Source organism: Phalacrocorax carbo, chromosome 9 (genome assembly GCF_963921805.1).
Source record: "Phalacrocorax carbo chromosome 9, bPhaCar2.1, whole genome shotgun sequence".
Taxonomy (NCBI): Eukaryota; Metazoa; Chordata; class Aves; order Suliformes; family Phalacrocoracidae; genus Phalacrocorax; species Phalacrocorax carbo.
Window position 1 is genome coordinate 37,330,922 of NC_087521.1, and position 27,632 is coordinate 37,358,553.

Here is a 27,632-nt window from a genome sequence, read left to right on the forward strand (position 1 = left end):
GAAAAAAGCAACCTTCTTGTATTCTTTTATTGATTTAAACGATTGGTTTTATGTGACTGATTTTTTTTATATTCTTACATCGATTTAAACATTGATTTCTTACACTGATTTAAACACAAGTGTTTTCTTTCAGATTCAATTGGTTCAAATAAAAATACTCAAGCAGCCGTGTTGAAGTGCCTTGCAGGAGGATAACTAGGCGTTTATCTGTAGTCTCTGACCAAGCTGCCTCCATGTTGTGGCATTTCTTGTGCTTTTGCTCTTTTTGGACTTGTTCCTGGCTGAGCAAACGGGCGATTGTATATCTCCCCCTCTTCGCGGCGCTATCGCTGCTCTGTCTCTTGAGAGCCTCGTGCCAGTGGTTGATCGCAAGGAGTGCAATTGGGAATGCCAGTTTTCCAGGAGGATGGAAATTATATTTTTAACTCTCCTAAAGGCTCTGTGTCCAGGATCTGCAGAGGATGTGTCTGAAATGGTTTATAAACCTGATGCCAAAGAGCAAAGTCCTTAGCTTAGATTTCTAAGTAATTAGAAATTTCAGAGAAGGTTGGTTTTTTTTTTCCTGGAGAACCGTTCTTCAGCAAATGTTGTACCATTTGAAGACTTCAGGTTAGATTACGCTGGGTCACGCCTTAATAGCGTACGCCTCAGGGCACTGAAAACAGGTAGCAAAAGAATAAAACAGTTGAGGCATTAACATGCTGAGCGCATCTAAAACGAGCTATAAATTTTATTTGCACTTGCACATTTCACATCATTGCCGTCCTCACGGTTTTATTCCAAGGAGTTGCCTTCAACTTTTTCTGAATTTCTGATTTGACAGCAGGGACTTCAAGACTGGTACGTACCATTACCGAACACAACCCACTGCAGGGCAAATTCACAGCTCAGCTTTAAAGCTGCCACTGGCAGTAGGGGAATTAGAGTCAGCTCTGAAGGTGCCTGGCAAAATGGCTTCGAAGCCCTTAATTTACTCTTTCATTAATTTTGCAAGGGGAAAAAGAATACCTTAAAGTGAGGTTCTTCCCTCATTAGTTGCTCTGATTTCATACCAGAAGAGGCACGAAAACCCGTGTGCCAAGGAGAGGCGTACCTCAGAGTTGGGAGCAACTTTCCTCTCCGCACCAGTAATAAATCATCCACCTTCACCCATGAGAAGAGAGGGTGGGAGTTGTTACTGCTCCCATTTTGCTGTTGGGAGCCAGAACAGTCTTTGTCCATGCTGGACCGCATCCGCAACAGAAGTTTATGTTACAGTAATGGGGGAACGTCAAATAGCATAACCATTCTGAACGGTGGACAGGGGATCATGATCTAATTTTGCAGAAAGAATTGTTTATTGCCACCGTACAAACATCATGTTTATTTTGGGAGAAGGGTCTCCTGCTACATTAACAGGAATTGGTCTTCTGGAGTGATTTCCAAAGTAAACACGCCTGAAAAATTATAAAGACTCACACTTCCTTCTCGTTAAGAACTCGGTGGTAACCATCATCAAGGGCAACATTAAATACATATAGTAATTACCGCAACATCTCATTAAAGATGATGACTGATGTGTCGATGACTGGGACAAAACTTTTCTCATTTGGTATGACTTCATCTGACAGAGCTCTTCGGTAGAACTTTGCCTGCCGTAACTTCATAGAAGTGTTATAAATTGTAAATCCAGAGTAATCCAGGATAAATCCAAAGTAATGAAAATCAGAACCTGAACCTGATGCTCTGTTTTAGTATAGAGCAGTCCTAGCCTGTCCCATCTGTTTTTAATTTAAAGCTGGAGGCGTGTAATGGAGATGCCTAATGTCAACAAAGGAGAGGCAAACAGAAGCGTCCGCAAGGTGGCAAACACGCGTGCTATTTGTTGTAAATAACGTGGCTACGAGTGAATTTAAGTTCAGCTGCAAGTTGTGTGATCTCAGTGTAACGTTGCTGGCATTTTGGCTATTCTGCATTTATCGGGTCTGTAAGCATAACTGGTGCGAGAAGCTTTTGTTGAACTTGGCTGTTACTGGTGAGAGGGATGACTAAGGAGAATAGCTGAGGCTTACAGCAGCTGTGAGTTTTCATCTCGTGATTTGGCTCACTGGGCTCAGGCTTTTATTGCACGCCGCGCAGTCTGTTGCACGATTTGTCAGCCTCCCCTTGGTTGATGGACGTGGGAGCAAAGTCGGGAAGGTTTTTCCCTGCCATGGATGTGCGCGCCAGCTTGGGCTGCTCAGGGACATCAGCTGTCCCAGCGGGCAGATGGGGTTTGTGAGGCTTCGTGGCCCATCTGCGTGCGGTGGCTTGCCGTTCACCTCGATTGATTGACGCGGTGCGCACGAGGCGGCTGGGAAGCCGCTGCGCTGCAGGGAGCACCTCGGCTCCCCACTGGCCCTGATTGATTGCCACCACACGCTGGTGCGCAGCAGGGCTTCTGCATGCTGTAACGAGCGTTTGTCACATCAGGGTCGTTGGCAGATTGTGCTTGAGGAAGTGTGCTTGGCAGAGGTGAAAAAAAACCCCCGTGTAATTATTACTGTATGCCTGGAAAACCCTTCCTGCTCTTACAATACCCTGCTGGTCCCCTGCCTACTTTCCGCACACAGGGCCACCAAGGTTCTCACAGGTGACGGTCAAGTCACCTCTTGAACCTTCTGCTTGATAATCTTCCCATATTGTTAGAGAATATGGTGACAGAAGCACAGAAACGCTTGGGTTTTCCTCTTTCTTTCTCTGAAACACTCTCAAGTCTCCACACCGTCCCTCACCTAGAGCTACAGGTGACTCGGGCATGAAGTTGTTTCAAGGAAAGCATTGCAGATCCAGGTGCTCTGCTGCTGCTATTTACGCCGCAGGGTCTTCAATGCATCTCTACTCCCGCGCACACACCTGAGCTGAGAGGGGGTTTGAGGAGCGCCAGGCGTGTCTCCGGGTGAGCAGCTGAGGTTTGTGGTCCGTGCCGCCCGCCAGCTTCTCTCTGTGACCTTTCTGTTTTCTGTGCTCACTCCGTCTTGCCGATTATTTGATGGCGTGTCGTGGCATCACCGGAGTAACAGTCAACTACTGTGATATAACCAATCCAAAGGAAATTTTCTGGGTACTGCTCCTTGAATAGTTAGAGAGGGAACTAAGCTGATGCCATCAGATGAAGGGGGTATTCATCGGTATACTTCGGACATGATGCAGGTTTAAAGTGTTACACATAGGTATGATTAGGTACATTCACACCCCCTTCACTCAACAGCGGCGTGTTAATTACATCAGTGTGAGCCTGAAGCCTTAGACACACCATCCTATGGCTGTAGGTACTGCAGGAGTTAGAGTCCACTGGCATCATCTTTCAGGCACACGGATTTCTTCATTCACAGATTCACAGGTTGGAAGGGACCTCAGGGATCATCTAGTCCAACCTTTCTAGGAAAAGCAGAGTCTAAACTCTTTCCAATGGAGACTCATTTAAAATACAAAAAACAAAGTGGAAGATGTGATGAGAGAAGCCGAGATCATCTTGGGAGCATGTGACTGTACATATGCTGAAACCCAAGATGACAATTAGCAGTAATATTGTACAGCAGCAGGTAGAGGCACTTGTTGAGCACAGACCTACTTTGTATCTAAAGACAGCTATTACTCTGCAAATTTATTATCTAAATAGATGAGAAATTTGAAGGGAAGCAGAAACACTGTGAAGTGACTCACCTGCTGGCAGATTGCTGGTGAGTGGCAGGAACAGAAATAGAAGTCAAGATGTGAGGAAGAACAGCAAAGGGACTAATTTTGCAACTCTCATTTGCTTTTAGTAGACTGAGTCCCTTTAAAATCAGCACGTAGAAGTTAATTTGGGTAAGTTAATGCAAGCAGGAGTTGTAAAACCAAATGCAGCTGCTTTGCAACAAAATCAAGGGGTATTCTGACAAGGAGGAGGAGCCCTGACAATTTTCTCAGTGTATGTGCCTGAATCCACGCTGCCAGAAGACGAGCAGCTGCAAGGGTGGGTGTCACACTGAGTCATGACCCCCATATTTTGTCTTCGGGACCTGTTTTTGTTGCCTCACTATGTCCATGCTGTACCCCAGAAGAAATCCGAGCGATTCAATTCTGGCTCCTGCTCTACCTGTTGGGCTTTTCTTGAGGTTGCTACTGTCCCATCTCTTCCCCAAGGACTCAGAGAGTTCTTGCATGGCGCTCACATGTGTCATGAGTGCACATTTGACACGTTCTCAGATACCAAGTTGGGAGTAGTGGTCAATACAGGGGTCTTGACAGGCTGGGGAAGAGGGTAGACAGGAGCCTCATGAAATTAGCTGAGGGAAATGCCATGTCTTGTCCCCAGAGAGGAACAACCACCCCATGTACCGGTACATGTTGGAGCCAACTGGCTAGAAAGCAGCTTTGCAGAAAGGGAGCTGGGTTGCCCTGCAGACAACCCGAAGATGAGGCAGCAATGTGCCCGTGCCAAAAAGACCAACATGGCCAGGGCAGTGATCCTTCCCCTCTGTTCAGTGCTTGTGAGACCGCATCGGTCTGCTTTGTCCAGTCTGGGGCTCCTTAGACTAAGCAAGACATGGATGGACTGGAGCAAGGCTGGTGGAGGCCCCAAAGATGGTCTGGAGCTAGAGCGGATGGCACGTGAGAGGAGGCTTGAAGGAGCTGGGTGTGCTCACCCTGGGGAAGATGCTCAAACGTTGGCTGGATGAGTCCTGAGCAACCTGATCTGATCGGCATTGCTTCACGCAGGGCTCTGACCAGAGGCCTCCAGAGATCCCTTCTGGTGGGGATCATTCCTCAGTTCTGTGATTAAAGCAAGCACATTGAAAGGCAAAACACTGTTGTGTAAGCTGTTGTTTGAATTCATTATGATCTCCTCTCCCCAGCATATCACTGTCTACGTAAGAACTGGTGGAAGTCCTGAGGACCTGTCTCCCGGCCTAAGCCTGGACCATACATTGGTCAGGGAGTGCTTCTTTTTGAAGATGCTTAGCAGAAGGAAGCGTCATGTCCTTTAGAAATACAGGGATTATGTTATTCCAAGCATAGTTCTGCTCTGCATCAAACATAATTATTGACAGATGATATTAAAGTCTGTCACCAGTTTGCATGTGACTCACTATTTAATCTTTAGAGCTGGGAAAGGCAACTTAGATACAGCTAGCTCTGAATGCATGATCTAGTAATGACATGAATGGATCCTTTTAAGAGTGTTCATTGTTTCAAAATCTCAGAGAAAAGGCTTGAGATTTACCCATAAAACCACTGAAATTCTGGGCTTCCCATAATAGTTCTTCTAATATGATTGAGTAAAAGCAAATAAAATTTTATCTTGGTCTACAGAGCATTTTTAGTGGCACAGATGAATTTAAAAATATATATTAGTTTGTATATTACCAACCACCTCAAGCTGCTTAGGGCAGGTGATCATTAATACATAATATCGAGGCTGATTTTTGGCAACTTCCAACATAGAAATGATCCACAGCAGTAACATTTACCCAGAAAAGATAAGTATTTCAATACGTGTTTTTTCAGTTGCATGACATAGTTCATTCAAATCGCAGCTGAAGCTGGCATTCCGTCTGGGGCATGTGATGGGAAACAAATTGAAAAAGGCTTAATTCACTTCTAATCCCTCCATTAAGCAGTAGTCTGTCGCAATGAACTCGCTTTGTTTTCCTTCATTCAGACAATACAGTGTTAAGAGACTTATCTCATTTTGAAAAAAAAATATTTCTTTTAGCATCCCCTGGCATCCTCAGCGAGTGCGACAGTGAGATGTGATCCTGCACTAAAGAGGCTTGAAATCCTCCTATAAGAAATACGGCCAGCTCGGAGCTGAATACTGAAAGTAGATGGGTTTAATTCTTTAGCAAAAGGGAATAATAGAAAATAAAGCTGGGAAGGACCCCAAGAGGTTGTAGAATCACAGAATCATTAAGGTTGGAAAAGACTTCTAGGATCATCGAGTCCAACCGTCAACCCAACACCCCCAGGCCTCCTAAGCCATGCCCTGAAGTGCCACGTCTGCACGTCATTTAAGTACGCACAGGGATGGCGACTCCCCCACCTCTCTGGGCAGCCTGTGCCAAGGCCTGACAACCCTTTCAATAAAGTAGTTTTCCCTCATCTCCAACCTAACCCTCCCCTGACGCAGCCTGAGGCCGTTCCCTCTCGCCCTGTCACTGGTGACTTGGGAGCAGAGACCGACCCCCCCCTCACTCCAGCCCCTCTCAGGCAGCTGCAGAGAGCGAGAAGGGCCCCCCTCAGCCTCCCCTTCTCCAGGCATCTAGTCCCATTCTTCATGGCAGAATGCACTAGATCTAAATCTTGCCCTACCGATGTCCATTTAACCTGGCTGCCAGCAGCAGAGGTGCCGCGTTACTCGCAGCCTGGCTCGTCACTCGGGTCCTGACCACCATGGCATGAAGAAGCGATTATCCTCTCCCTCTGCACAGCAACATTTCGTACACTTGAAGATGGTTATCTTGTCCCATCTCTTCTGTTGGATAATTAATCTAGCTCATTCATTTTTCCCCGTGAGTCACATCTCTACCTCACAGTGTTCCTCTTGATCTCCTCTGTCCGTGTCCTTGGTGAAGTTCAGTGCTTCAGGGCACGTAGAGCACTCCCCTGCACCCAGCCCCACAGCCATGGCGTGCAATGCAGGGCTTTTTCCATACGTTTCCCAACAAAGTTCTTGGTTTTGCATCCCTGTATGGTAACTCACGTATTGCTAATGTTCGCTTTGTGGCCGGATCACCTTCCACCATAAACCTGAGGGTCCTTTCTCTGTAGCTCCTCATCAGCCGGTCATTCCTAACCCGCTAATTCTGTGGGCATTGTTGCTGTTGCAGGACAGGATTTGTCTCGCCTAAACAGCCAGTCTGCAAGCGTAGGTGTCCGTAGCACACGGTTGTTCAGGGAGCACCGTACTGGGTGGAGAGAGGGAGAGAGATGGCTCCAAAGAGCAATTCATCCCATCTATTTTTGGAGAGCAGGAATTGTGCTTTAGGGGTGCTTATATCTCACCGCGATACATGACCTCGGATTGCAGGCCTGACTTTCGGGTGGTCGAAATTAGCCGAGATGGATTTAAGCCTACATGTACAACAGCGCATCTAAATATACTGATGAAGGGGAGAGTTTTGTGATTGGGTTAAGCTGATTTAGCACTGCCCTGCTGCTAAAGGGAGGATCCTGCCTTCCCTTCATACCCTCTTGATAAAATGTCCACAGAATGAATAGTTCATACAGTGTGGGAGCTGTGAGCTATTGTAGTCGTCTCCAGAGCGTAACCACCGAGGAAGTGCTCTGAATAGCAAACATATCCGCCTCCCTTCCTCCCTGTTGGAGCTATCAATGCCACATCTGTGCGTGAACGGCAGCACGAGCAAAGTGCGAGTCATCAAAGCGCTGCTGCTGCTGGATGAAAAGCAGCCAGGCAAATCGGGAATAAAGAGATGAGTCATCAAAGCTGCATCCCCATTGGTTAAAAAACAGAGGATTTGAGAAAAAGTTGGAGGAGGAATAGAAAAAAAGCTATTGAGAATAGAGGGAGAGCGCAGGGAGCGGGCTACGGTTATCTGGGCTGGCACTCCGGGCCAGCTTGTTCACATATACGTGAACATATAAAGACTGAGTCCAGCTGAAAGGAGACCTTGTTAAATATAATCTCATTCTTTGCTCTATTTCTTTCCTGTAACTCCCACTCTGCTTCCCCTGCAACCTCGTAATTTCCCATTCTTCATAGTATGCCCGGACAAAATGATCGTGCACTTCACTCAACTTTTAAGCCTCTTTTTTTTTTTTTTTTTTTTTTTGTGGCAGGCTCAGGGGAAACTGAAAAATATGAGTTTTTTTAAATCTGTGACCAGGTAGCATATTCCAATTGGGTGGTGACTGCTGGTACAAGGTGGGCACGTGCACCCCAGGCACTGCAGACTAATGGGTGTCTTCAGCAATCGTGGGGGGCGGCTGCCCTGGGAGGGGGGAGCCACCTCTTTGTGCCTGGGCAGGTCCAGGTGCTTTTGCGAAGATGAGAACCCTAAAACACTTGCAACACTGAAATCTGGTCTGGGAATGTATTACTTCAGTAATTCCATGTGTTAAGTCAATCAAAGGACACGTGGCTGAAAGAACTGGGATTTGAGCCCTTTGCCTTTGTTTTCTCCACCCCTGCAAGTGCTGGAATTTCAAAGGCAATGATGAAAAGGGAAAAAGAGCAAGTAACGCTTAAATCAGGTTGATGTGTATGGTAAGCACATTTTTCTAATGTGTCGAAACACGAAGGTGTTTAGAACTGGAAGCTGCCCCAGCTGGAGCATTTTGCTGCTCTTCCGCACTTAGATTGCATGCAGCACCCGAGCGAGACGCCACTGAAGTTCACAGCTCTACATGACTGGTCACGACTTGACAGTGACCATAAAACCACATTTTTTACAGTGAGGGTGATTGAGCACTGGCACAGGTTGCCCAGAGAGGTTGTGGAGTCTCCATCCTCAGATTAAGACATCTGGATGCGGCCCTGGGCAACCTGCAGTAGGGGGGACCCTGCTTGAGTGGGGGGGTTTGGACCAGATGACCTCCAGAGGTGCCTCTAACCTCAACCATCCTGTGATTCTGTGATGAATTCTGATCCTAAGCCTGCAAAGAGCTCAAGTTTAAGTGTCTCTGAATATTTTTTCTCCCTTGGCTTTGTTGGAAAACTCATTGCTGAGACAAAGGCGAACCTGCCCCGGGAATCCTTGCCCCTTCCCAGCAGAAGCCGCAGCTCAGTTTACGAGTCCTGAGGGAGCAGATGAACACGTAGGTGCACGTTTGCCTGACAGTTTGGCCCACTGGCGTAACTCATCCGCGCTGGTTCAACACACGCCGGTACTTTCATCCTAGAAGGGTTGTCTCTTTTGTGAGAGCAGTCAGAGATTACAGCTCTGTCAGTAGCAGCAGGGAGGATAAAGGAGAGAGGTGCATAAAAGTGATTTTCATTGGGGTTTGGTTTGGGGGTTCTGTTTTGATTTGATTTTTGGGTGGGTGTTTGTTTTAAATTTTGTTTTCCTTGCTTTTTTAAGGACTGTTGATGAGAAGGAAGGGTCTACCATATTGCAGCATGCTGTGGCAAGGCAGTCAATAAGAAGTGTATTTTTACCCTGTAATTTAAAATCTGGACTTCAGCTGGGAATTATAAGCTATTCTTTTTTGAACATTACTGAGTAAATAAGTACAGAAATGATGCTCCCAGCCCAGCAAGAACCTCAAATGTTCTCTTTTCCTCTGACTTGAAAGGGACTATTCATAACGTGTATAGTTAGGAGCACATGCATTGTATTCCTGCAAGAAATCATGGCTGTAAATTAAATGGATGCATACCCACACATACGTATATATGAAAGCATAATTCGGTTATGTTCTATTACTTCAGTTCTGCATATGAAATAATTCACAAACGTGGAGGAAATAATGTCTTTTCATTTTTATTCATCATAGATGAGTGAGTTGTCAAGGACATGACTTTCTGCCACTACTTTGATATTGCTATTAAAGTATTAGTTTTCCTTCGCATTTCCAGTAATCCCTAAAGCCAATTGTAACATTTTCTCAATTCCATATACGTAGTTTAAGTACGTATATTTGTCTCACTGTAATTATAACACGTGTTGGCATTGGATTCGTCCTGTATGCTGCAGCAGCGACTGCTATCTTTTCCGTCCCGGTGTAGTACCTGTCTCCGATACCCATCCCAGGCAGCAGTAGAGACTCTGCTTCTTTCAAGGTCAGTGAACATCAGTATCGGATCATTGGTTAGAAGATGTTTCCAGTCTCCCTGCCGATGATCCCATGGCAGCTCTGTTTAAACTGGAAGCATTTTGTTGTAGAGCTGGGTCGTTTTGCTGAAGGTGCTTAGTAAGCTGATATTGCTAAGGGCATAATTTAGGGTGTTAATGGTGACTTAAGGGCCGCTAGCCCTGTGCTGGATCTGAGAAACTTTTGCCCCAGCCATTAATCAAACCCAGTGAGCGTGGCATGCTGTATTATTACTCTGTGAGGACTGGTGTATGTTATAGCCACATTTTACAATTAATCTCCATCTGTATGTCGTCGGTGCCTAACTTGTCTTGTGTGCACATTAAAAAAATGTATGCAGTTCTGATTTAAGTCTCATAGCGACTTGACTAGCGGGGCCGTGTATCGTGACCCAGCATGCTTCCAGTAGCACTTTCTCATATGCACTGTTGACTTCACAGCCAGGCTCTGCAATCCTATGAAATACATTGGATGCAGAAGCAACACTTGTAGGCGAAAGCCTCTGAATTGAAGTCCCTTTAAAAAGGATGCAGCTGCAATATGAATGGGGACCTGAACAGTTTCCCTCGTCGTGAGTAGTGCCTTGTTCTTTGCGGGGAAGAGCTCGCAGTGGCACTGCGGCTTTCTTTGTGTCCTGGCAAACCAACCATGACTTTGAAATGTGGGACTGGCACTCAGAAACCCCTACTTCTAAAGAGCAGTAAAGACGCAGAGCTCTTTTGAACACTGAACCGTTCTCATTGCGATGTCCAGAAACGATGTTTGGAAAGCTTGTTCCATGCACTCACCCATGGAAATATTTACCAAAGCTTGCTATTGTTTTATAATTAATTTTAGTGTTCCTATCCGAGAGTTGAAAGAAAGTTTCCGCTGGGCAGGTTGCCTGGCTGAGCCTCTGCCGGTGCCAGGGTGAAGGTTCTGGCTGGGAGACGCTCTGCTTGCCAAACCTGGATGGGCCGGCGTTCACCTCGTTAATCTGGACAGCTGGTCGTCATCTAAGAGGGGCCTCGGCCAGGGTGAAGCTCTGGAAGAGCTTTTGGGGGGTGCTAATACACTCTGTTTACTACTGACTCCTTTTGGCAAGGACGTTTCTGTTGCATTAGGAATTCTGTATAAATTTATAAGATTTCACACATGAGCACCTCCTGTGTCTCCTTCAGTTGTGGTATTGTACAGTTGTGGTGGCTCTGACCTTCAACTTTCCAAACCGGTCCTGAACATTACTTAAAATCTACAAAACCCATCACTCTTCAGGGCTACGTGAAATTGAGGGCATCAGTCCTGTATGTGCGCGTCTGCGTGTGCATCAGTGGGTCTCCACGACCCGAACTGTGACCCAGGGTTTTGTGATATCGACAGATGGAGTTCTGGGGCTATGAGGGAGGAAGTGAAAAAATTCAGACTATTTAGTTCAGAGGGGAGATGAACAGGAAGGGAGGCAGCAGAAACAAATAAATTACGTAATGCAAGATTAAGCCAAATCCAGAAGAATATAGCAGTGAGAAATAATAAAATATATCCCTAAGTTAAGCCTTTCAATGGAATTTTGTCGGATCTCTGCAAGAGCTAAGCAGAAACTGAGGAACTCATCCTTATGCCAGGAGACAGCTGTTTAGCAGAGGAAACTTCTGGGCTGGCGCAGTTGTATCACCTGTGGTTTGATCTACCTGCTGAGGTCTTGGGGCTTTGAAGCACTTTGGTTGTAAAGTGCCTCTCATGTAAAAAAAGCCCTGTGTAAACGTGGTGACCAGCCAACTACCTTGCTTGATGAAACTAAATTTTGTAAAACCTTAAATACTAAAATCAAGATTGGAGACATAAATTGCTGCCTTACTGTCACTGTGATACTACATCTTTTCAAATTATCTCGGCTGGGACCACATGACAGCTTGTTGGTAAGGATGTGAGGGTCTTCTTGAGCTGCAAGAAGCTCAGGTTGCCTTTCTGTGCCTTTCAAAAACTGAGCAGGCAGAATGTCAGTACTGGCGCCAGCGGTGTTTCGGGAAGGTAGGCTGGGCTGTAGGTCGCTTGGCTCGTGCTTGACCTTCTGCTCCCACAGCTGATGTGGATGCTGTTGGGTAAAACCACTTCTGTGTTGGGGGCTGAAGCCTGACTCCCCAGAGCAATAGATGTAGTAAAGGCAAACCCAGCACATTTCAGACTTGTACCAGGAATGTGCAACTGCATGTACTAGTTTTTATCACAGTGTCATTTTAATGAGAGTCAGATCTTCTGGAGGAGTCTTTTTCTCCTCTTCCTTCTGACTTAATTACATTATTTCCTGCTATCTAAACAAATATCACAGCTTGAGCTGCTGGGACTGCGTCGCGGCTCTCCTGGATGGGGTTCGATCATGCCAGATGCTTTACGAATGCAAAGGATGTATGAACGCATGCGTTGTCCTTTTGCATCGGATCTCGCGTCTCTCCTTAAGACGAGCCGGCAGGAGACATTTCACAAGAGTGCATAAAAAGCGTGCAGTAGGCAGATGTGTGGTAGTCTGCCCTCCCATTCCAGGAAACGCTACCATTTTATGCCCTGAAGCGTGGGTTTTAATAGTCTTTCAACAATATTTTGGTATAATCATCAACTATTATAATTGCTTTAGATCATCTTGTCATCTTTATAAATCCCTACTCCATTTTTTAATCACGCTGGACCAAAAAAGAAATGTGTGGCGGTGAATTACACGGTTCAGATTTAGGCTGTGTGGGGTGTTTAGCCTCAAAAGTTTACAAATAAATAAAAGAGAGAAGAAATGCACTTTAGAGAGGGGATTAGGCCAAAATTTCCATTTTCTGAAAGTGCAAGGACCTAAGAGGATTTGCGGAACGCTGGGATCGATGTGAGTTTGGCACATGTATATTGTTAAAAACGGTGCTTTCTGCCCATTCCCGTCTATAGGCTCCTGATGCATTTGTAAATCCTCATCCTAAAGGTAGGATTGATGTCACCATCTTCTGCCATCTAAATCCTACCTGTCTAGATTAAACTAATCTTTGGGCTCTGTCTGCAGTCAGCAGAGACAGATACCGCAGGGGAAGATTCTTGCAAGAAATAGCTCAAGGTAGATAAGAGGAATTGCCTTTTGGCAGAACCTCTTGCCGTCATTGAAGCTAGAACAGGGAGCGATGTGACGTGCTAGTGAGCTCCATTTCCCTAGCGCAGCAGGAGCTAGTCCTAAACATTTTGTCTAACAGACGTTTGCTCAGAAAACCTGGGAAAGAGAGATTCTGCAGCAACCCTGAGCGGCCCGCTCCGGGGCTTACTGTCCCTACCGTGACGTGGAGTGTTGCTGTTGTGCCTTCGTTACTCCTTTCCCTGCTACAGCTTTGCGTCCCCAGTCTGCGGGGAGAAGCAGCTGTTTGCAGCTGCGCCGCTGCAGCATCCTGTGGGGAGCAGGTAGAGGTGTTCCTCTGGTTCTGGATGGAGTCAGAGGAGCTATTCAGTAAAGCAGACCCGCAGAAGCCCCACATGCTGTTAATTAACCCAAGTCAATTAATACAGGTCTTTCAGCAGGTGACTAAACTTGTGGTTTAGCCCCATTTTTTTCCACATCTAGGTCCAGGCGGAAGTAGAGAAGTGAACACAAACACTCTAAATTTGAGCTAAAGTCATTTTTCTGCCACCCCACTGTGTCTGAGCACATCGCTGGAGCTCTTGAGCATTCGGGATTTTTGCCATTTGCCTCCTTCGTTCCCTGGCTAACTCTTCCTGCTTGCCTCTCTTCCCCTCTCCCCTCTCCTTGCTCAAACAGCCGGTCAGAGCTGTGACGAGAAACCACGGGACTCGAGCTTGCGTTGGGCACATGAGCAGAGGGGTGCTGACTTTCACCTTTCCCCATCCCTGGTTGGAAGGAGGAGAGGCCGGCGTTGATGGCACCGAAAGCGGAGGTTGCGCTCTCGGAGGTGGGTGGGCGCGGGGCTGGCGGCGGGGCTGAACGTGCTTCGGCGGTGCAACGACAAAGCCCAGGTGACCACCAGGAAACTTCCAATCTCTCCATTCCTAGGCCAGAATTTGGCAACGTGCACGCGCCAACGAATCAGGCAAGCGGTGCGGTAGACCCGATTCTCTCCTTAGTTGCACCACAAAGCTGAAAATAAGTGGTTCCGTGTCATCGGTGCAACGGTGTAAGTTGTATATAGGGTTTCAAGCAGAGTAATATCAAAATAATTGCTGTGGATTCATATTCTATTCATAATAAGTATTTGACCCTTTATATGCTACACTGAGTTTCATTTTCTGGAAACCTGAACATCCCTTCCAAATTTCTTAATATTCTTGGTTTGAATCAGACCTTTCACGGTAATAGTTCAGCGTGTTGCTGAATTTTTGTTTGTGTTTGTCTCGTCGGATAGGTTGTAGTTAAGCGAAATGTGTGGTGTAAGCAAAGAGAAATTGATGTATGCAAACCATAATTTCCGTGTACTTACTGTTTTGAGTGCTGTGATGAAAGGGATGTAACACGGCATTTTTATCACATCAGCTGCTATCTTTGTCTCTCCACCTGAAGGATGGCAAAGGGCCCCCTTTTATCTGGAGGATTATGAGGCCATTATGGTAAACAGCCCCACCAGGCTGGGTTGACATTGTTGGAGCTTTCATCTTTTGTTCTAAGTTTTGAAGTGTTATTTGTGGTTCTCTTGTTCCCCATCTCATGGCTTGATGTTTAGTGAGCAGAGAGCAGCTCCTTGCCAGGGTTGTTCAGGAAAAAAATCATTAAACTCAGGAGGGGGCGAAGGAGAGAGAAACAGGGGCCAGCTGAGTGCTACCCCCTGGTCGGTGATGACCCCACAGGTCTGGAGCTCAGCTCTAGTTGCACAGCGGGTACCTGGATCGCTGCAAAATCTCCTTAAGCATGAAACATGACATACTGCCCGGTTTCATACCTCGAATCCCAAAAGAGAGGTCCATTAGCTGATGGATGCATCAACTGATGAAAGAATATGAGGTCAGAGGACTGGGTGAAGAGGCCCTGATACAGTTAGTGGGTAGTGCTGACTTGTTTTCTGTCTGTATTTTTAGCCACGCAGCTTTAAGTTTCTTCACCTTTAAGCTGGTTACATGGACCCAGTAATTTATGCTGGGAAGTATCTGCAGGGCCACAAGCCGTGGGGAGTTGGAAGAGGGGACTTTGCTTGTAAATCTCTGCTCTCCTCTCTCTTACAGGGTTTCCCCAGCGGGGGTTGCCTGTTCTATCTGTGCTAGGACAGGTATAAAGGAACTCCTCCCCATTTGTGTGCTCCAGCCTCTGAACACAGAGAAAGCTAACTCCTCTTGGGTGAACTCCAAATAAAGGAAACTCCTATTTTATAGTTGACACTTTGCCTTTAGTGATTAGTGTGTATTCCTTTAATATTGAATACGATTCATATGTAAAGCAGAAGACAAGAATATATATCTGTAATAACGAGGACAGTGATATCATTTTTGGGTGTAACGTTTTTGTTTCCTTTCATTTTTAATTGTCAGGTTTTCTGGTATTCTTTGCCCAGAATTTCAATCCTTCACCTTTGTGCCTGTGTTTATTTAGCATTACTGCTTTTTTTTCTAAACTAGTAATACACATTTCTATATTGGCTGATCGCTTCTGCGGTTTAGGGTTATGCCTTCAAGCAGAGCCTGAATCCAGCAAGGGTGGACCCCTCAACGCACCTGACAGGTGATGTCACAGCTCAGATTGTGATTTTAAATTCCAGCTTCTAAAATGAATTGCCCTGTCACTTCATCCTGAACATTTCTGTTGCTCCTCTTACATCATATGCAAATATTTCGTGGAAAAGAAGCAGCAAGAAGAGAGAATGAAATTTAATCGCTTGCTTCTCCTTTCTGAGAGCAGCGTCATCTTTCCTTTAGCTTGTGCTGCAATGTAGTTTGGCTGGTTTTGTGGTCCTGCTCAGATGAAGCCCCTGCAGCTGGGGCTTTGTAATATCATAGGATATTATATGGAGATTAGTAGGGACCCAAGTCTGCACCTCTCCTGCGTGCCTGTGCGGAGACGGAGCCGCGGCCACGCTGCGTGCTGGTGCTGTGAGCTGCGGGTTGCGCAGCCCGGACGGGGGGAAAAAAGCACCTGCGCTGGATTCTTCAGTTTCTCTGTGTGCAAGAAGGTGATGTCCCAAGGGAGAGGATCCTTCTTGGTTCAACAGACCCAACTCAGACTCTACAAATTCATCTCAGTTGGCAGCCAGATCCCAGGGAGTTCATCGGGGAGGTGGGGGGATTAAGGGGGCTGGTTTTCAATGGGTAGGATCTGACTCAAAGAGAACACGCTTTCCATGCCAAATAAGATTGTTACTAATTCCTTTCTTCCAGGGTTTAAAATCCAGTGTGCTGGCACCTGTCCCGCACATTATACATTACTTCCCAAGCACAGCCGCAGGGATGTCCGTACATAAATCCTCATCTGCAGTTTGACAGCAAGGTGAAAGATGATGACTGAGCAGGGTGAGAAATGTGGTGTCAGGGGGAGCCTCAGGATGGGGAGCACCCCTCTCGGAGGGCACGCAGTCGTGCGAAGAGCGCCGTAGCTGAAGTGCCTTCCCTCATCTCGGTTGGCTTGAGCGTGCTTGTCAGGAGCGAGCAATACCACAGCCATAGCCCCGCTAGACCTCTCTCTTCCTCTTGTGTTTTGCAGCATCCCCTTCAATTAAGCTTCTTGTGGATGACCCGATAGTGGTGAACCCTGGAGAAGCGGTCACCTTAGTCTGTGTGACAACGGGAGGGGAGCCAGCCCCTAGCCTGACGTGGGTGAGGTCTGCCAGCATCCTGCCCGAGAAGACGGTCCTGAACGGTGGCACTCTAACGATACCTGCCATCACGTCAGAAGACGCTGGCACGTACAGTTGCATCGCCAATAACAACGTTGGAAATCCTGCGAAAAAGTCCACCAACATCATCGTAAGAGGTAAGCTGAGCTGGCAAACTCTTGACCTTTGTCTTGGAAGATTAACTGAATCCTAATCTGGCAGGATGGCAACGGTCGCATGGTGGTGTCCTGTGTTTCCAGATGTGTTTCTGGTCATTTCTGATAGTGTCTGAGATGAAGTGTTGCCTTCAAATAGCCAGTGGCTCTTGTGCTGGGCTCAAACCCCTTAGCCAGAGCAACGGTGGCATGGTGCCCCTTTGTATTGTGAAGATGCAGCAGGTTCCCCATCCAAACTGGAGATAAACGATCGTCAAAGGACACCACGTCTTCTGGGCATTGCCTGTGCTGATGCCCTGCGCACGCTGTCTTGGCAGTGAATGCATCCTGAGCTCCTGCAGATGCCATTACCTACTTCACCCTTTTCTTCCTCCTCATCAGCTGAACATGTTATTGAAATTAAGGTGGTTGTGCATGCTGTGAATCTGCTGCCATCAGACGACTGCTCCCTGGGTAGGAGCTTTAGATTAACACCTATGCTTTAATTATACTAAATAGCAGGATAAATGTTGGTCTTAGATAAAAGAAAGAGAAGAGTGCTTGCAGAACAATTACTGCCAGGTGGAGAGAAACTCTCCTCGGTTGTTTATCGCTTTCTGGACGACCCCAGGGACATGGCCAGTTGGTTTGCAGAAGGATTTCGATTGGCTGATAGGCATCATTGGAGTGGATTAATCTACCTGAACCGAACAGTTAATCTGAAACTAATTTTCTATAATCTAATCTGTGAATGGTAGTGAAACATAAACTCCCACGCTATAGGAACTTTAAATAATAGCATGTGATTAATCATACTCAGGAGAAAGTGCTGTATAAAGAGCCAGTGGTGTGAATATTTTATGAGAGCCATAACCTCTGTTCACTTCTTGTTGCCCAACATATCATGCTCTTTAGCAGGACGAGGGATTAGAAGCTATTTCTGTTCTGGGGGTCAGGGAGAGGGCATTGCATCAGCCTAGGTCTGCAGGAGTTTATCAGGAGATGTCCACAGATTTATTTTTAATACTATATTTCCGTTTGAATTTTTGACATTTGGCTTAGGGGTTTTGTTGTCAAGAGGCAAAAGCAGTCTCGTTTCAGGAACATAGCATCGACATTAATTTGCTGTGATTTACAATGGCGATGAGGTGGTGAAGGGGAGACGCGAGTGAAACACGCTTGGAATAAGCAGAGGGAGAGGAAAGGCTTTGTGCGAAAGGGAATCTCGATGTTTTAATTGACCCAGCAGACAGCACTGGAGAGCCCAGAGGAAAAGCCAACATCCCTAGCTCCTTGCAGATACGAATTTCATGAGTCATAGCGTAATAATAATATGCCCTCACATTTTTATTTATAGAAGACGGTGCTGATGAGATGCCTAGGAGCTGCAAGACGTTGAACAAAATATCATTAAAGCATTTGAGGTGACTTTTTTTCTTTTCCTTTCTGCTGTGTGGCCCTCGTAATTCTGAGAAGAGGCCACAACAAGGAACGACCCATTAAATAAATGAGGCACAGCTCCCTTCTAGCCCCAGTGCATTGTTCCCTGCTATGATTTTCCCCTTATTATTTCTGTTAAAGGTAAAGAACTGCCTATTAAGAAAAAAAAAATCTTTATTCTGGTCTCTGTTGATTTCTCTTTACTCAAAGTGATGCTGAGTTTAGGAGTGAAATATGAGAGAAATGCATATCAGAGTTTTGATTGGACTTTGTGTATATATTTCTTAGCATTTTGCCTGTAGCTCATTGCTTCTCGCTATTTCATCTCGTTGTTGTTGTTGTTGTGTATCAGGTTTTTCACACAGCAGCTGAGAGTATTTACTTGAAATAGCATCTAAGCCTTGCGGGAGAAGTATTTGGTGAATGGGGTTCACATCTTCTGTCAGGTGGACTACCAGTCCCAGGATTAGACAATAATCCCCTAACCTTACCCAGAAAGAAATGTAAAGTTGTCTCGAAGCATCATCAGGGCTCAGATGAATTATTTTTTTTCCCCTTTAAAATTCGCTAAATTTCACTGTGCATTCATCTGAACGTGCCTTTATCGTATGTGCCTCACTCCATGGGTACTACCTCACCCTCAGCAGCTCCTGTCTTTTTTTCTGGGTGCTTTCCTGTCTTTGTGGCTGACTGCCCGTGTCCGTGACTGCCCACCACACCTGACTTCAAACCCATTGTGAATGATGTCGTATGACCGTCACGCATTTAATAATAATAATAATAATAATAATAATAATAATAATAATAATAATAATAATAATAATAATAATAAAAAATCTAAAATCAGAGAGAATCCTTTAAAAAGAAACAAATAAAAGGAAATAAATGAGCAACAAAAGTAATCTGTCCTTTTGGAAAGTCAGAAATTATGTGGTTCGATAAGCAATAGAGGCAACAGGTGAGGCTGTGTTTAAAGAGCAGCTTCAGGCGTTGAGGCACCGAGGTGTATTCAGGTCAGCCCCGTGCTCCTCCATCAATCTTTTCTAAGACTCTTAAAAAGGGGGGATAATTGTAGTGAAATGCCAAGATGACCAGATATGACGGCTTGGGGGAAAGTATATATCACCTGAGAGACGGTACAAAATGTGGAAGTGCTGTGTAATGAGTGTTCTCTGCTTCTCCAGGGCGTAAATAGCTAGTGATGCGTGCTCTCCGCTTCTGCACGTTGTAAATAACTAGTTTCTGCAATTGCCGTGTGCTGCTGAAGGAGCGCTGGGATAGCAGGTGCCACTGATGGTCTCAGCACATTGTTTTCCCTTTGCTAGCTTCCAGGGTTTACCTGGGAGCCCCCTCATATGCATAAGGATTTAATAACGCTCTCCATTTTCCCACCGTTACTTGATTTCCTCCCCTTCCAGTGAGCATTATTGGCACGGAAGATGTTTGTTCTTGAAACAACCAGACTACAGCTGCCGTTGCAGCGAGGAGCCCATTTAGTCGTAACAGTCTTTGGATTTTTTTTTTTTCCTTTTTATTTTTTCCTCTTTTGGCCTGTATAACGTAAAAGTAATTGTAAATCCTTCCAACGAAAATAAGCTGGGGGCTTGCTCGTGGGTTCGGATGAACACGGATCCCTTGCGAAACAGCAGGCGTTGCACACGGCTGCCGAGGGAAGAGGCTCCCTCCTTAAGCGGTTAAATGAACTTTTTTAGATAAAGCAGCGTCCTTTAAAGATACCCCTTTCTTAAGCAAGTTAGCTGCAAACCGTCCTCCCTTTGTCCCTGTCCTGCTGAGCTGTTGCGTTAGAGCCTTTCCCTTTTGGCTCTCAGATAAGTTAGTGAACGTTAACAGTCAGCTTTGAGCACCGCCATGCCGTTCCTTAAGAGGTACGGACTTAGAATCACAGAATCCTTAAGGTTGGAAAAGACCCTTAAGATCACCAAGTCCAACCACCAACCTGTCACTGCCAAGCCCACCACTAAACCATGTCCTCAAGCACCGCGTCTGCCCTTCTTTTAAGTACCTCCAGGGATCTTTCATTTCCTCCATTTGCTATGAAGAGGAGCTCGCCGGAGGCAAACCAGTGACCACGTGCTGATTACCTGTTGAAATCTTAGTGAGAAAGTCTGTGGAGCACAGCTGTTTTAAGGAGTGCCATTATCAGCTTAACTGCACGCACGGTCATTCATTCCGTCAAAGACGTTGCTGTCCATCAAGGTGTCTTGGGTCAAACCAGAGAAAGAAGAAATGCGTTCATCTCAGCAAAGCTGGCTGCTCACCAATTCTCATTATGAAAGTTTCTTTCTGAGTATTCACTTTACATTAATGAGTTCTTTAAATGATTACAAGGCTGCTAGCATTTAAGTATTGGTGGGTGTTCTCATCAGTGGCATCTTCACATCCTGCTCTCAGACTGATGATTAGAATAGCTTCCCGTAACACGTTTCTAGACAAAACCATTAGAAAGCAGGGGAAGCTTTAAGGGAATCTTGACTCCTCCCATTCTAGTAAAACTTGATGGTTTTATCCTTCTCTTAGGGGGGGAGAAAAAATTCAAGTAGAAAATCCAGCACACCCCCTCTCGATAAACAAAGTTCGTGACAGCCTCCGTGCCCGGCGTGTGTGTATTTTGCTGCGCTTGCTTGGAGGATGTTCTGCTTTTCTGACTTTTCCGTGGTAGAGCAATAAAATGTTGTTCTAAAGCAATCAGAATCATTTCTCATAAAGGCCAAGACGGGGGAAATCTGTTGCACTTCTTCGAGTTCCCCCCCACTCCCAAAATACTTTTGTTTTCATCGTGAATTTGTCACTATAGATCTCTGTTGGTCTCAACTAGAGGTAAATGATAATCATTCTCCCTGTGGATATTTTGTTAATTAAAATAAGAAGAAAACACACACACACACACGCTTGCGTGTTAAAATCAAATGGGAAAACCTCGCTTACTCACAGCCCTTGGGCGAAGACGCGCGGTGATACGGGTACTTCTCCTGTCCCGTGCACCCACAGCTATGCAGAGAGGACTTCGCCTTCTTGCCGGGAGCTCGGTAGTTAGAGACCTCACCTGTGATGTGGCCTCAGGCTCCGTTCCTTGCCTTGATCTGGCATGGGATGTTGATCATCCAGCTTATCCCGTGTCCCAGGAAACTCTTGTTGCCTGAGGATCTTTTAGACTTGGCTGTTGGAGGTTATTTTGCTCCTTTAAAATTCTCTCTTCGAGGCGTATTTGGAGAGGGAAGCAAAAGGCATTAAAGAAATGGTAATATTGGCCTTGTAATCCTTAAGATACTGCGTAAAAGCATGATCCTCGCAATGCCATACAGATTATGGGTGACAATTGGAAATGTCAAAAGAGGCAGGAATCAAGATAATCATACGTCTACGACTTCTGGAAAAATTACACATTTTCAACATGACTCAAACCGGGTACTCAGAATTACGAGAGCACAGAAGAACAAATACTCCAAAGACACCGTAAAGGGGAAAATGAAAAGAAAATCTCTCTGTAGCTACCAGTATGTCAACGAAGGATTAAAGGCTTTTGATGATGAAGGATGTAAGGTGGCTCCTCCATCCAATAAGAGCGCAAAAATGCTGGGTAGCATCTTTGAAGGACACCCGTGCATCAGGCTGGGAAACAGGGAGAGCCAGAGAAATGTTTTGCAGGTCTTAAAGCCCGGAGCACTGCAATGATTTCACAGAATTTGGATGGGTGTCAGCATGCACCAACTCGGCTTTGTTCCCTCATCTTCTCCCATTACCTTCTTTAAACAGATCAGTTCGTCGCTTCCATCGTAGCTGCGATATTTTTTTAGTGCCAGGTGACTCTGTGAGACTTTTCCCTTCTGAGAAGTGGAAACATAGGGTTTGGAGTTATTCAAAGGGGTGGGATTTCCTCTCAGTTTAAATAGAAAATAATAATTTTAAATGACCTGTGCTCAGCATTAGCACAAAAGCTTTTGCTGAACAAAAAGCACTCTGGGGAAATGCATTTTAAGACCCAGATTGCTGGAAGTACCGATTCCATTATGTCTTTTAAAAAGTGTATGTGAACTGCATAGTAGTGACTGCTAAAAAGAAGGTGGGGAAAAAAAAAAGACGCGGATTGTGAAATAAATGAAATTTTTGTTGCTTTTGTATTTGATTTAAAAAAAAAAAGAATAAAAATCCTGTAATCTGGTACTACCGTTACCCACTCTCACACACGTGCTTACACTTCTGCTTCCCTGCAATGGCTGTGTTTACCCCCGAGCTTTTTCTTAGGAATCCCCCTTGTTGGTTTAGAGCCGTTACGTGAAGTAAAGGGTAAAAATAAGCCTGTCTGGTTACACATCAGCACCTCTGCTGTCACCCCTGGAAGATCCTCCACTGCTGCTAATTGCAATGTGAGCGGGGCCCCCACGGGCTGATGCTGCGTGCCAGAGCAGAGGCAAGGCTCACGCGTTTTATCCAAAAGGTGGAAATTGGGTTTTGGCGGCGCCCGTGACGGTCGTCACCCGGCGGGTCACCCGGCGGTTTTGCAGCTGCTGGGTGCTGGCCCGCGGCCAAGCGAGGCGTCTCTCTGACGCGCGTGATCCTTAGCTGGCATCATCTGTGATGGTGGGAGCGCTGGTTGGGGATGCGGCTCCAGCGTGCCAAGTCTAAAATATTGGGCTTTCTGTGCAACTACCAGAAGAACTGGGTTGGTTTTTTTTTTCCCCCTCCTTCTTTTCCCTCTCTCTGTATTCTGGGAAGGTCTCACAGCAGACTGATTATAGTAGTGCTTATTTCACGGCTGGAGAAAGCCGAAGGCCTTGGCAAATGTCCATACACATAAAACGGGCATTGCTACACCGCGCAGAAGTGACGACCGCCGTTGACTTCCTAATGAGGGACCGTGCAGGCGCGCGGAGCTTCGTCGCGCGTGGTGCTGCGGGAGGCTGGCAGACGCGAGCTCCTCGGGATGCCTCAGGAAGGTGGAAATGCAGCAGCCCCTGTGCTGGCTTTCAGTATCTGTTGATGGTTGTGCTTTCCTTGGGGCAGGCTAGAATGCAAGAGTGAATTCATGAAAGCGCCAAAGTTTTGAAATTCATATTCTGGAGTAGGACTGGAAGGGCCCTCCTGGCTCATTGAATCCAGCCTGATCCCAAGCATCCATTTCATCTCATCTCATCTTATCTTTTGTATAATCCTTATTTTATTTTATTTTTTTCCTAAAATGACCAACTCCACCTGCAATTTCAACAGTTTTCTTCCAGTACCCTCCAGCTCTTCCCAGGAATCTCTTCCCATATCTCACTGCTCTGGCATTGAGGTCCTCTCTCGTTGCCACCGTAACATGCCCATGGTGGGTTTGCCATCCCTTGAGAGCAGCATCAGGCAAGCTCCGCAAACGCCGTGCCGGGGTGGAGGGCTGGCCTTTGCCTTTGCTGGGCCACCACGGCATCTGGGCACCCTCCCTGTCCTCCCTCTTGCGTTATGCCAACATACGCTCTTTTTATCATAACCTTAAGCAATTTACTTAACTCTTTGTTTTAACAGCACTCACCACCTTGCTGAGTTTCTGCTGTGTCTTGTTGGACAAGACAAACTACCTTCTTCCAGTGGGGGATGTAAAATGGACCTTTCAAAAGTGTTTGCAAATGAGCTTTGGGAGAGACCCCGCGGCTGGGTGAGGATGAAGAATAGCTCTGTGAATTGGAGGCTGAGCACCAGCCTGGTCTCCCACCCCACGCCAGCCCTTGCAGCTCACCTGTGGGAGCAGGCGTCTCCCTGGGGCCTCTTCTAGCCTTTAAAGCAGGAGTATACTTTAGTGTCCCCCCCCCAAAAAAAGGCCAGCCAGTTCTGATTCTTCCACCAAGACGCGCAGCCTGCAAATGGGATTTCAATGAGAAAAGACTTCAGCCTAGAAAACCCGCTCTTACAGCACATCCAGTGTGTTGCTACAGTCATAAGTTACCAGTGCGTTATCCTAAAAGTTTACAGCTCTGAGAATGAATGTGTAAAAAAGTTGAGCCTCAGAGTTTAATAAGTCCATTTATTTTTATTATCTGCAATAGCAGGCTCAGGCATGAGCGCGCTCTCGCAGGCTGGAGTGTATCACGGGCGAGTTCATAAAACGGTTCCATGTAAAAATGTAGACGGTTTGTTGATTCTTCTGCCCTTTCATTAGGACTTCCCAGCATTTCTGTGTACAGGAATTTTATTTTTTAAATAAGTTTGCTGCTCTGCAAAACATGGCGTGGTGCCTGTTGGGCACCACATATCTCTAAAGAGATATCAGGAGGGATTTCAAGAGGCGGGGTATTCATCTGATGTCTCTCCTTCTGATCCTTGCGTGGTGGCTGCTTCAGGTAAACACGTTCTTCACCAGAGGCAAGGAAAAAAAGTGATCCTTACCGCTGGTTGGCTCACAATTATTAAATACTAAGGCATGATAACTTTTTTTCTGCAGGAGAATAGTGTCGTAGTTTAATATTGTATTAGATCTTGGCTGATTAATACCAAATGAGGTCTGTGGAGTAGAACAACATTGTAATTTTGACAGAAGAACTTGTTTTGTCTCATCCTGAGGGAGAGGAAGAGAAGAGAGGAGGAAGAACAGCGCACGATGTTTTGTTCTGATGTTACCGAGATACTTTGATGACTTTGAAATGTGTTTTAAGCTACTTACTTGTATTGCATCAGGCAACTGTGAATGGGTTTGGTAGGTCTCTGCCCGGTCTGACAAATCATTTTGGAAACTTTTATAGGATCCTGATTAATTTTTGAGGCAGTGAACTGTGGAATAAAACTGAAGTGTTGAAGGGAAATACATCCCATGTTGGAACAAATCCAGGCTCTAACAAAATCCTGCAGCTGAATAAAGCTCTCGAGCCACTCAGGAAGCAGGAGATGGGGACAATCTGGTGTGAAAGCCTTGGAAACTGGGAGTTTGCTCTAGGTTTTGGAAGAAAGGCAAGTACTGTGTGCTGAGTTTCATTTGCAGTTTGTGGGCAAAAAGAAGAGTGAAGATTTGCAATATATTACTTTTGGGCATCCAAGAAAACTCAGTAAGGATATTTTTTTAATTTTTTTTTACAGCTTTGGCACAAGAATTAAACTTTATAAAGGCCTTGGCCCTGGAAAACACCCAGCTGTAGCGTGCAGCGGATTTATAATTCGTTTGGCAAGTGCACAGCCCGCTGGGGATTGTGTCAGCTTCTCTGAATTGTTTAATTTATATCCCAATTCTTGTCTGGCTTGTGAGAGGGCTTGCGACGTTCCCGTTTGCCCGTAAGATGGGCAGTCTGTGGGATGGGGCGGCCCTGAGCCCGCAGGTCTGGCCGGGATCACAGGCAGCGCATCGGCTTGGCGCGCTGCAGCAGCGTGAGATGTTGGAACACAGGGAATTTGTTGGGTTCTTTCCCCCCCCCCCTTTTTTTCTGCTTGGGGTTTCAAAAAGCACTGAGTGCCAGCTGCCGGTTTGCCTCCACTGCTGCTCCGTCAGCCTTCATTCATTTGTTGCTGTTTCACCCTCATGTACCCACCTTGAGGCATCCGAATTATTATCTGTATCTGCTTAAAATCAGAGATGAAAGCAGCCTTCCACCAAGCAGATGGGGCTGTGTTGTGTGCTGGTCCCTGGCAGGACACACCAGTTTCTGGCCCAAAAATCAGCTTTATACTGGTGTGACACCGCTGGGGCGGCTCCTGATTGTCACAAGCAGGGAACCAGGGCCAGGAGGTCGTGCTGTCTCCATCCCCGGAGGTTTTCAAGTCTCGAACCACCTGGTCCGAGCTCACATCTGGCCCTGCTTTAGCAGCTCATCTGGCTAGAAACCTCCTGAGCTCCCTTCCCACCTGAACATTTCGATGAACCTATGTGTCTTTGCTCTTCTGACGATGCTTATTTCTCTTGAATATTTACTTGGAAAAGCAGTTAAAAGAGAAACCATGCTGTGTTTCCCGTACTTTGATCTCGGCTTCATCTATTTAATGGATCATATACCGAGTAACTTGTAAACTGAAATCTTCTTCATTACAGACTAGTATACACCTCCCCTTCCTTCAAAAGAAAAGCGGGGAAAGAAATAGGAGCTAATTAACGAGAGCGCACGTGAAAACAGACACCTGCCACATGGCATCTCCAGAATAATAAATCCCTTTCTTTTAAAAATTAGAAGCTTTTATAAAAATAGAGAGAAACCCTGAAATCTCTCCACAGTATTTGCATTTAAATTGAAAATGTGAATGCATCTAGTCTTGTAAGTGCCAAATAATTACTTGATATAAAAAGTTTGGAGATGCTCTAGTAGACGGTGCTTGACAACTTAATTGTTCTGATAGGTACTGAGAGTTAAGGTTTAAAAAACTTTAAGCTAAAACTATGTTGACAGAAGCAAAATGAACTGTTGGTGAAATGCTGAGAATATGTGTCTTTTTTTATCAAGTCTGTACTTGAAGTCTGTCTTTGGATAGGAAGGTGACTAAGGGGAACATGCAGGCAGCATAATATTTTTCAAAATTATCTTGCAGCGTCCTAAATACCGTATTTAAGAAATTTGAATTTTGAGACTGGTCAATGCTGGTGCACTCTCCCGAAAGGCTCTGTGAACATTTATGTAGTTATGCTATTTGTTTAATGTTCTCCTTACGACCCAAAAAATGTGCGCCCTGCCTGCTTGCTCGGCAGGCTCGTCTTCTGCTGGAGAGCGTTCTCTTATGTGGAAACATCAAATAGCACTATTTGCTGCTAACGCAGGCGAAGCTAGCTCTGGGCAGAGCTCGTGGGTGATCCTTGACGCTAGATGGACGTTTTAATTCTGAGCAAAACATGCAGACCTCCTTTCAGAATAAGAAACTTTCTGTAGCTCAACACTGGACCGGTTTTGCAGGGTAATAGAGACGAACCATAAGGTAAGAGAGCTTTCCCTGCTAGAGGAGAAATAAAACAACAGTATGATGCTGACTTTGGCAGACCTGGTGGTCTCCCGCCAGCCAAGAATGAATCTGAATAACAGAGTACAAAATAGAGGCAACTGCTGTGCAGGCAAGCTGGCAGGGCTTTGGATATTTGATTCCAATCATTCTGTGGGCCGGTGCTATGCAGAAGATGTTGAGGGATCTGCCCCATCCACTTTCTTTTCACCCAGCTGAGTATTTCTATAGGAGAAAAAGGTGAAGCCCATGGCTGGATACAATGTGGTCACTCTAGGAGTTTCTAGGTCCTGTGAACTGGCTGGAAGACAAAGCACGTGTTGGCAGATTTCCACAATTTTGTGGTTTTGAGGGGGTTTATTGCTTTGTTTGGTTTCAGGAAAGACCAGGACGGGTGACAGCTCTTACTGAAAGACATTGAAAAGTGCACTGGTTTGGTCTGTATGGTGAATTTTCAGACCCTGCCAGGCCACATCTGCCACGAGATTATTTGAGACCCAGTTTAAACACCCCAGAGAGAGATCGATCTGTGGTGCAGCCTGGTTTTCAAGGTAGCTCAGAGACATAAAGCAAAATCTGGGTGGAAAGAGGTGTCAGTTGCTTCGCAATC

At 45.8% G+C, this 27,632-nt stretch overlaps 1 protein-coding gene across 1 annotated transcript in view; it reads left to right on the forward strand.

Annotated features, from left to right (window-relative positions):
* The window catches only part of MDGA2 (MAM domain containing glycosylphosphatidylinositol anchor 2), a 400,733-nt gene that overhangs the window by 216,010 nt on the left and 157,091 nt on the right, over positions 1 to 27,632 (forward strand). The window contains exon 6 of the mRNA XM_064461194.1: positions 16,418 to 16,687. Coding sequence (XP_064317264.1) covers positions 16,418 to 16,687 — 270 coding nt within the window. The remainder of the gene's footprint in view (positions 1 to 16,417; positions 16,688 to 27,632) is intronic.